The sequence below is a fragment of the Setaria italica genome, chromosome VI (assembly GCF_000263155.2).
Source record: "Setaria italica strain Yugu1 chromosome VI, Setaria_italica_v2.0, whole genome shotgun sequence".
Taxonomy (NCBI): Eukaryota; Viridiplantae; Streptophyta; class Magnoliopsida; order Poales; family Poaceae; genus Setaria; species Setaria italica.
In genome coordinates, this window is record NC_028455.1 from 5,072,776 (window position 1) to 5,083,455 (window position 10,680).

The window sequence follows — 10,680 nt, forward strand, 5'->3', positions numbered from 1 at the left end:
GAAGAGTTTCGAGGGAAACAACAGTAAGGCCCGTTTGGATCCTTGGAATTAAATTCTATTCTAATAATCATAATTTAGATACAAATTAATTAAATTAATATAGTTATATATGAAATATAGTTGTATATTATTGTTGACCATATGGGAGAGATACTTATGTGCTACGCTTCTGCTATAGAGAAGCTGAGTCAAAGAGCATGCTATAAGTTGCATATTAGAAACATGAGGATTTATAGAATCAATTTCCATTTCCCACCCTCATGAATTTAAGATAGTCTTATATCTAAACTTTGGAAAGTTGTGGAATGTCACGTTTCAAGACAAATAGTCTAGATTACAATTCCTCCAAAATGAAGGGATCCAAACAGGACCTATAACTGCCACGCAACGCGCCATACAAGGGCATACATGTAAGCATCAGTTGACGAAAGGTAAACAACGCAACAACGACCCAAGAGCTACAAGCACAAGCTCTCTGCCTCAGCAGAGACCAGAAAGCGATCGGTTGCATACCAGCAGTTGCACTGGAGATATCGCACGATCTTCACAAATCACAAGCCACCGACCAGCCAAAGGAGAGTGAGCGCAGAAACGAATCTTCCAAGCTCCAACAATTCTCAAAATTGTGAGCCTTACACAATAATTAACTCAATGACAAGTGAGCCCGCAACATGGTAAACCTCATATTACACTGGCATTTGCAGGAAAGTCAGGATCCTCACAACTACCGACCATCGATCCAAAAGGAGAGTGAGCACAAACAAATCTTCCAAGCTGTAGCCATACTCGGTGTCTAGGTCCACCTTTGAGCAGTGTCAGGCCTACAAGGCAGGCCACAGCAAGTGAGAAAAAGTGCCTTGGGATTTTCTCCACAATAAATTGTAAAAGCATGCAGACGCGAAATTTCAAGAGAACAAGACACTTACCACGAAAAACCTGAAAATGGCTTGATACTAATTTCTGGGGGAGACATCAATTCGGTCAACAGTATTGTCACAAGCATGCCCACTGTTTTATCGCCCTTTGGGCAGACGATTTCAACTTTCCTAAGCTTTTCACAATTGAATGGCGCTGCTGAGTCTGCAGCAGCAGCACTACAAGACGAGTCAATATACTCATGGAGACGAAGCTGCCAAGAAGAATAAAAAAAGAATAATTACATGTCCTTCATGAGGGTATGTTGCAATGACGAAATTGACAGAATATATACAGCTTGCCCAGCCTAAGTGCTGGGTGATACCGAGAAAATTACCTTCCTCATCTTCAGAGTAAGTTCCTCTAGATTAGGTGAATGCTCGAGCATATACAGCAGTGCTTTGCAGTTGTCATGTAAACACCAATCACTGACAGACAAAGTTGTCAAATTAGTAAACGACACTTGACACAACTGCATATCACTTTGCAATGAATACCTCCCACTCTGCAAAGAATACCTCCACCACTAAAAAGTCAGTAGAAAAAGGCCATTAAGACGAAATACTTATGAGAAACAGCTTGCTACTGTTACAGAAGTACAGAACAGACACAAAAAAAGGGGGTAGCTGCAAGTGTCAAGGTTCCATATAAAACATACCACGCCATATAGAAACAGCAACTCCAAGTTCTTCACGTTTGAAAGAGCACCAAGAATGTTGCAGCCATCAGCAAACGTAGCCCCCTGATCATCCAAGCAAATTGAGGCTGTTCTCAGTGACTGCACATTCACAAGAGACGGCAAAGCACCAAGAAATGCTCCAATGTGCAGTGAGACAAGACTAGGCATGTTTATCACAATGTTTTTGAAGCCATACATTTCACAGGATGGGAAACTATCAAAGTCAATGCTCAGATTCTTCAATGTGGCAGAGGAAAATTCGGTGTCATGGATCACACAGTTTATGATATCTAGGTCTTCCAATGCTGGGCAGCCAGAAAAGAGTTTCTTAAGAAAGCATTCGAGAATGAAAACACCACAAAGATGCAATCTTTTCAGGTAAGATGACGTGAAGGGGCAGTGGTCAATCTGGAAGGCATCAGGATCGTCTTCAAAGTCTTGGAATTCTATAAATGCATCATTCCGGTCGTGATCCGTAATGCTTAGTGTGTGAACATTACTCCTAAGTGCATGGCAGATCCACAGGTAGGCAGTGTCACGGAAATTCTCAAGATAGAAGCCAGGAACGTCAGCGTCCAGGCAGAACGAATCCAGAGGTGTGTAACCACGGCTGAGAAGCAAGGCGGTCACAATCTTCTTGAATGTTCTCTGGGTGGTGAAGCCCTCGGTGTCGACGTTGAGGTGCCGTGCGGACGCCCAGAGGTAGCGCCACCTCGGCGACAGGACGCAGGTGCGCACGGCGTCCCTCGCCGGCAAGAAAGACATGACGTGGTGGAGCAGCTCGTCGGGGAGGCCGCTGATCCTGTCTCCAAAGTCCAGTGCTTTCGCGCTCTTGCTGCCGGATCTGCCCATCGTAGGTTGGTCTTCTTGGTGGACTCAGGGGCATTCAGTCGAACAGATAGTGTGGACTGCACGAAATGGTGTGAGCAACAGGCTAAAATCTATTGCGTTCCTCCTGTTAATTCAAGAACACCAAATACCCCAGATCAACACATTATCTCGCAACACTACCCTCCAAAAGATTCAAGAACACTGAGTCACTAACCGCACGGCCTGCACAAAGGGGAGCAGCGTTAAACAACAGCATGGCTGGAAACCACACCTTCGTAAATGCGTGGGAGTAATCTTCCATCGATGAACAAAGGAAGGAAGAAGAAGAATGAAGAGGATACCTCGAAATCGGATGGCACTTAAGGGATCCGGGGAAGAGGGGAAGATGGATAGAGTCGCAGAGGGAGAGACGATAAAAACGGGAAGATGAAGGGACTGGGCGAGGATGTTTAAATCGAAGAGACTCCGCTACTGTTACATTTACCATATCACCCTTTGGTATTTGTTAAATACAAGATTTCAAAACAATAAGAATATGTTTAAAAATTCCCTGCTCCTAGATTAAAGAACTATTTCAAACAGATTCATATTCTATTTTTTAGCCGGATATTTATTTGTAAAATAGCAAATTTTAGTGAAAGATAGCCAGGAACCTGCTCTACATTCCAAGAAGCAAAGACAAGGCTTAGGCTTGAACTTAGCCTGTTCTTTTAGGAGAGTTACATTGGGCTTACCATGCTATTATGGACAGTTGTCCGTGTTCCTTCTAGTAATACAAAAAATAGTTTGATATATTTTTGACTTATTATATTATCTAAGGTCTCGTTATTACTATAATTTTTTCTATTAGAATATGTTTATCAAAAAACTACATATAGAAGATTATGACTGTACTTTTGAAAACAAAATACTCATGTATTTTGCATTTCCAAACTAAATAGTTCAAAATTACTGATATCTAAAATTTCAAAGTTTAATCGGAGCTTGTCGATCTAAAAAACTACCTTTCAAAGCTTTAAAATTTATAGAAATTTTAGAGTGCTTGAAAAAATAAAGAGCTATCCATCCGGCGAAATTGAACGGTGGAAACAAAGCAAGTACCATGAAGTACCTAAAGAGAAGTACCAATTTGGTACCAAAAATAATGAGAAATTGCTATAATGTCATTTTAATTATGTGTAAATCTATTTAATTCTTTTTTAAGAAGGATAAGAAAGGAAAGTATACCGCTGGTACTTTAAAAGTATTGTAACAAAGCTCTAAAATTTAAATTAAAATGAATTGTTGGTTCGGGAAAAACAATGTATGTGAAGAGTATCTTAGCCTCCTAAGTGAGTTCTGGTGAATTAATAACACAAGCTTAAGTATCTAATGAACTTTCAAATGCATGAGCAGGTTTTAAAATGTTTGGTGGAAATGGAGCACCTGTGGATGACCTAAAAAAGGAAATGAATGGTTATGAGCATACCTTGATGACTAAATTTATTTTTGTTTGAATTTGAGTATAGTAATGCCGTATTATCAAGAGGGATGCGTAATCTTTATCCTTTACATTAAAAAGGGTGCTCAAGATGACCTAACAAACCTGTGAGAGACTCCTTTGCACCTGCACTTCACATGGGATATCATTGAGTGGTGCTAACATGAGAGCTCCAGAGAATTCCGAAGATTTGTTCGGAATAATTCGGAGGTTCCAGAGAAAGTTCCGAAACTTTAGCTGTAACGGCTAGTTTCGAGGTGAAGGGGTATAAATACCCCCTCAACCCCCCCCCCCCCCCACCCACAGTAACTCTCTTGATCTAACTTCGTGCTGAGCTGTTCTGAAGCATTCAAAACCCCCTCTTTACTCCCCTTTGGCTTCCTTTGTGAGATTTGGTGGGGATTCAAGGGAAAGGCAACAGAGAGTGCTAGTGAGCTAATTTCCCATCTCTTGAGCACCTTGTTCTTCGTCAAGCTGGTGATTTCGTGTTTGTTACTCTTGGAGCTTCAAGCTCCTAGATGGCTAGACGTTGCCCGTAGAACATCCAAGGTTGTGGCTACCTATGGGAAGTTTGTATTACTCCATACGATTGATTAAGTGAGTCTTGCTTGATCTTTGTGGTCGCTAGAGGGAGGAAAGAGGCTTAGGTGAAAAGCTCACCCTTTGTGGGTTCCTCAATGGAGACGTAGGCTTCAAGGTGTGAGGCTGAATTCCGGTAAACAAATCCTTGTGTCTCTTGTGCTTGTCGTTCTTCATTTCATGCATATTCAAGCATAGAACATATATCTAGGTTTGTGCTCGATCTACTTTTCTAGGAGGTTGCTCGCAGTTCTATCTTGTTCCAAAGACTTAGCATAACCTGTTGCTTAACCTATATTTGGCAATTTACTTTTGGGCAACGTTTTCTTGGGATTCCAAAGGCTTAGCATAACTTTTTGCTTAATCTCTAGTAGAAATCTAGTATAATTCCTGTTATCATACCGCCAATGGGTGCTCTCCTTTTAAGGCACTGTATGGCTATGAGACTAATTCAAGACTGTTACTTCCTTTGGATGATTTGAATCCATCTGACACAGTGGATATAGTCAGAGAAAGAGAAGCTCAAATGTTGAATCTGAAGGAGAACCTGACAAAAGCTTAAAATCGCATGAAGATATAGGCTGATCGTTAGAGGGTGGATCGGCAGTTCCAAGTGGGGGAGCGTGTCTTGCTGAAGCTGCAACCGTATGCTCAGACTTCAGTGGTGAATAGGCCATTCCCTAAACTAGCTTTCAAATACTTTGGCCCTTTTGAAGTGCTGGAGCGTATTGGCCAAGCTGCTTACAAACTCAAATTGCATGATGGAAGTCAGGTTCATATGGTCTTTCATGTTTCACAGCTTAAGCCATTCACTCCAAATTATACTCCAGTCTTTTCGGACTTGAAGATATTGGTGGACCTCAGTACCCAAGATTTGCAACCGGAGCTCTTTCTAGAAAGGAGACTGGTGAAGAAAGGGAACAAGGCAATACCACAAGTTTTGGTGAAGTGGAATCATTTTTTGGCAACACTGGCGACATGGGAAGATTGGTACGTGCTGATGACAAGATTTCCATCAGTGGTTACTTGCGGACAAGTAACAACTTCGGCGGGGGAGGTGTTGCGCCCAACACCAATGGTGCGTCACAAAAGGAAGAGTTGTGTTGGCGTAATGTGAGTGGGTGGGTACCGCATGTGGGCCCAGCCAGTCAGTGGGGTGTGTGTTTATCTACCGTTGTCTGTACTGATAGAGATCAACTTCATTCAGAAGTGAAACAATAGAACGCGTGAGGAACCTTTCCTCCTCCATTCCTATCTCTCTCTCGATCTAATTTGATCCTCTCACATCGTCGGCGATGTACGACATGCTTTTGCTAGATTTTCTATGGAAGTTGTTTTGCACGATGTTGTTTGGTAAGGCTTCATAACAAACCGGTGTAGAAGCCGGTTCATGAGCCTTACCAAACAGGCACTTATTTATGTCTTACATTTGTCTATAGCTTTTATCAATTTAATAGATTTGGCCTTTGAAAATCAAACGATCTCTCACCTTTCCGCTTTAATTGCCGTCTGTTAGTTATCCTCTTGTTAGGGGTCCTATTTAGAATAGCTTAAATCCCGCATATGGCCAAAATAAGCTAATTTTTTTTGAACAGACGGCAAAAGCTTTGCCAAATTTTTATTACAAGAGGTAAAACCAAACAAGACAAAAAAATAAAACAAAAAATAACTCTATGTACATGGCTCTCACTGCACCAACTAAATAGCACTCCCAAGTGGGAAAGGAAAAAACAACAACAACTACGAGCTCCACTTCAAAAAAACCCCACTTTAAAAGATGAAAATTGCTGCTAGGTTGGCTCAACCACGGGGGCTTCATGCGTTTTATTGGCGAACTAGAACTGTTGGATGTCTTCTTTGATAGAGAACGTGACGTCTTCCACCGGTTTGGTTTCGTGATTAAAAACTCGTTTGTTGCGCTCTTTCCAAATGTTCCACTAGAAATATATGATGAGGCCGTCAAAGAAAGTTTTGTTCCTTTTGTCAATCATGCTCCTGCATTTCTTCCACCACTTGTGGATCGAAGGCAATGTGTTGCCTGGGGGTAAGTGGTTAAGAGAAAACCATCCCTGCAGCCAGTCCCAGACTGCCGTTGTGTAAGGGCAGTCTTTGCACAGGTGTGTGGGTGTCTCCAGGTCTGAATTGCATAGCTTGCACTGAGGGTCATTAGGCCACCCCCGCTTTTCCAAGTTGTCTGCCGTTAAGATTTTCCTATGCAGGAGAAGCCAGACAAAGATCCAGCATTTTGGTTCAGTTCTAGCTTTCCATATTGGGGTGATACTCAACTTCTTCAATTGGCCTTGGAATTGTATGCGGTATGCACTCTTTGTGTTATACTCCCCGTCCTTCGTCCACCTCCATGATATTTCATCCTCCGCATTAGTGTCACACTGTAGCATGTTTATTTCCTCAAACAGCTGCACGTACTCTCTGATTTCCTCTCGTGTCACGAGTGGGTAAACCTGCGCTATCCAGTAGTTATCTTGTAGGGCCCGTTGTACCGAGAAGTTTTTCCTTTTAGATCATTGGAACAAAAGTGGTGCCAAGTTTCTTGGGGACTTTCCATTCACCTATGCCGAATGCCAGAAGTTTGCTTTCTTTCCATTGCCCACCATTACTACTGCTGACGCATAGAACAGGTCTTTGTCATTCTTATCGCATGGGATATCAAGTCCTACCCAAGGTCTCTCGCTATACTTCCACTGGAACTAGCACCATCTCATTCTTAGAGCCCTCGCAAGTCTCTCGAGGTCGAGAATCCCGAACCCTCCCATGTCCTTAGGCGTGCATACTGTTGGCCATTTAATCAAGCAGTGTCCTCCATTGACCTTGTCTGGTTCCTCTCCTTTCCAAAGGAAACTGTGACACAGGCGATCAATCTATTTGATCAGCCATTTTTGAACAGGGAAAATTGTGAGGTGACATATTGGTTTTGATGTTAATACACTCTTCACCAGTGTTTCTCTCCCGGCCGACGATAACATTTTACCTTTCCATCCAGGAAGCCTTCCACCGATCTTGTCAATTAATGGTTGGACATCCACCCTTCGGAGTTTGCAGGTGTCAAGAGGCAAACCCAAGTATTTTCCAGGGAAGGATGAAATTTTTCCCAGGAAGTGCTCTAGAGCTTCTGAGATGGTTTCGTTGGTACATCGGATAGGGAATATTTCCGTTTTAGTCATATTTATCTTGAGTCCTGTACATTCTCCAAAGATATGTAACAATTGTACGATACGTTGTAGTTCTTCTCTGTCTGGGTTTGTAAAAATGACTGCATCATCTGCATAAAGGGAGCACAGTAGCTTTGCTGCTCTGGGGAGGATTGGTCTTATGATGTTGTTGCCGGCTGCCAGTTCCACCATTTTATGGAGTGGGTCAATGGCGAGGATGAACAACCTAGGTGATAGTGGGTCTCCTTGACGGAGGCCTCTAGCATGCTTAATTTTTTTCCTAGGTCTCCCGTTAAGTAGCACCTTGGATGATGAGGTGGCTAATAGTGTTGTGATCCAGTCTCTCCATTTTTGGCCGAAACCTAGGGCCTGTAATGTTTCGATGAGAAACACCCAACTAAGCGAATCAAATGCTTTTGAGATATCAAGTTTTACAAAGAGTGCCAGTCTCTTTGATTTGTGCAATGCCTTGATCACACTCTGTACGTAGACGAAGTTGTTGTGAATGCATCTTTTTTTGATGAAGGCGTTCTGACATCTGAAAGCTAGTTCATTTAGTCTCGGAGCCAACCTATCTGCTAGCACCTTTGTTATGATCTTGGCTAGACTATTAATGAGACTGATGGGTCGGAAATCTGCAACCATGGTCGCTCCTTCTTTCTTTGGCAGCAAAATGATATTGGCCTCGTTAATCAGTTCCATGCGTCTGGTCCTAAGGGAGTGGAAGGCATGAAGAGCTTGGATCAGGTCCTCTCCAATCACGTCCCAACACTTCTTATAGAACAGACCAATAAATTCGTCCGGGCCAGGTGATTTTTCTGCTGGTAAGTGCATGATGATCTTTTTTTTTCTTCCGCCTCAATTGGTGCTTCCAGGTCGGTCAGGTCATGTGGTTGATATCTGAGATTTGTCCAGTTTAGGCTGAGGGATCTCTCTTGTGTTTTGCCCAACAGGTTTACGAAGTGATCGTATATTATTTCCTCTTTTTGCTGGAGGTTGTTGGTCATCGTTCCATTTACGGTGGTTAAGGACGGGATGTGTAGCTTTCTTCTTCTGTTGTTAGCATGCAGCATAAACAGGCATGTACATGCGTCTCCTTTACGCATCCATGTGAGCCGGGAGTGTTGTCTTGCACGGGCTTTGTGAACCGCTGCTAAGCCCACCGATTTTGCTTTTAGGTATCGTTGAAATTCTAATTCCTCTGTTGTAAGAGCTCTTTGTTCCTGAGCTGCACCCAAGAAGCGCAGCACCTCGTTGGCTATTGCCAGTCTAAGGGCTAGATTGCCAAGGTTCTGTCTCTTCCACAATTTAAGCGCCTTTGCTGTGCGAATGAGTTTGACATGCATACGTAGTATGGCATCTTGAGTATGCATTGGCTGGCTCCAGACTTCTTGTATAGTCTCTACGAAACCTGGCATGTTCACCCAATAAGATTCAAAGCGAAAGCCCACATAGTTTTGTCTCTCTACATCGCCTGTCAAAAATAATGGGCAGTGATCTAAGCCCATGGTTGGCAAGGCTTGCAAGTCAAGGTTTCGGAAGAGAAGATGCCATTCTAGTGTACGAAAGAACCTGTCTATCCTTGTGAATGTTGGGTGATCTTGTTCGTTGCTCCAGGTGAAACGTTATCCACGGAGGTCGATTTCCATCAGTTGGTTCTCGTCAATTGCCTGCTTGAAACGGTTCATCAAGTTTCTGTTGAGCTTATTGTTACTTTTGTCCTCCTGTGCTCTTCTTGCACCAAGCCATCAGAGAATGGCTTTTGTTGTCCTGGCCAGCTATGTTGTTCTGGACTCTGTTGTGGCGACCCGAGTGTACCTGGTTGCCATTGCGGTGTCGTGTGGAGCTATAGCAGTCCTCCATGGCTCCGCGGCAGCGCGTCACTCGCCCCCAGGAGGAGGCACTGCAGTGGCGCCTTGTGCCTCGATGGTGCTGGTCATCATGGTCGTCTCTGTCACGACGTGGGTGGTAGTCACGGCTTGCGAAGTTGTCGTGGTACTGGTCGCTGCGTCGTTCCCCCTAGGAGTCCGGTGCCCCGTAGTTCTAGAGGAACTCTCGGCATGGCCTCCTGTTGTGCCGTCCATCCCCTCCGCCCCTCCCTCTGAGGAAGGAGAGGTCCTCGACCACGTCGAGGTGGATGTGCAGCTTGTACTTGTACGCACCCTTGATGTTGTTAGGTGTGTCGTGGTTGGGGTTGATGAGCTGCCGCGGGATGTCGATTGCCGGCTGCTCCCTATCAGAGTCGGTGATGGTGAGCAACACCTTGTTAGGGATCTTGTTGGGGTTGGAGCACCACGCCCACAGATCATAGGTACGTGTGCGCTCCTGCCGGCGTGCGTGTTCCTCAACATAGTGGATGGCGCAGTGTTGCCCAATGTCTTGGGCCGCCACCTCCTCGGACCAGGCATGCACAGGCACTCCCTCGATGCACAGCCTGACCCAGAACTCTAGCTTGCTCTCCACGGCGTTCCGAAGCTCTATCCATGGCTCGAAGTTGAAGACTCTTCCTCTGTTGTGGACGCCCCGCTGGTCAATGGCGTGATGGTATGCTCGGCAGTCAGTGAAGAACACCAGATATTGCTCGGGGAAGTGATTGACGGTGCGCACTTCATGGTAGCTGATAGGGAGCTGTTCTTCAAGGGCGTCGGCGACGTGGCGTATTCCCGTATCGTGGCTGTTGCCGTTGAGCCAACAGACTGCCATCTTGTCGATCATGGACTCCACTTGCACTTGATGTGCCCAGTCACCGAGAGTGCACAGACCGCGTATTCCGGGCGGGCACGCGGGTCACCTGGGTACATCGCCATGGGAGCTACCTCACCCTTTGCCGCTTGAAGGTAGGAACGGCCGGCCGTGCAGACGGCCTGGCCAGCAGGAGCGGGGCTGAAAGGTGTGGTGGTGGCGATGGTCTTGGTTTGATGAGAATGAGAATAAGTCTCCGGTGGTGACCTTTTAACATGGTCTCTCCAGGTTGGGCAGGCGAGGGCCTTATGCCCCGTCTGCAGACATCTCCAGCATTTAGTGCG

General features: G+C 44.7%; 1 protein-coding gene across 1 annotated transcript; it reads right to left on the minus strand.

Annotated features, from left to right (window-relative positions):
- Nucleotides 1-1,268: 1,268 nt before the first annotated feature.
- Nucleotides 1,269-2,575, minus strand: LOC111257548 (F-box protein At4g22280-like). The gene is made up of 2 exons (XM_022827312.1): nucleotides 1,574-2,575; nucleotides 1,269-1,343 (listed from the first exon to the last, which is right to left on the minus strand). The coding sequence occupies exons 1-2, from the start codon at nucleotides 2,444-2,446 to the stop codon at nucleotides 1,341-1,343; spliced, it is 876 nt and encodes a 291-aa protein (XP_022683047.1). The 5' UTR covers nucleotides 2,447-2,575; the 3' UTR covers nucleotides 1,269-1,340.
- Between the last annotated feature and the right edge of the window lie 8,105 nt (nucleotides 2,576-10,680).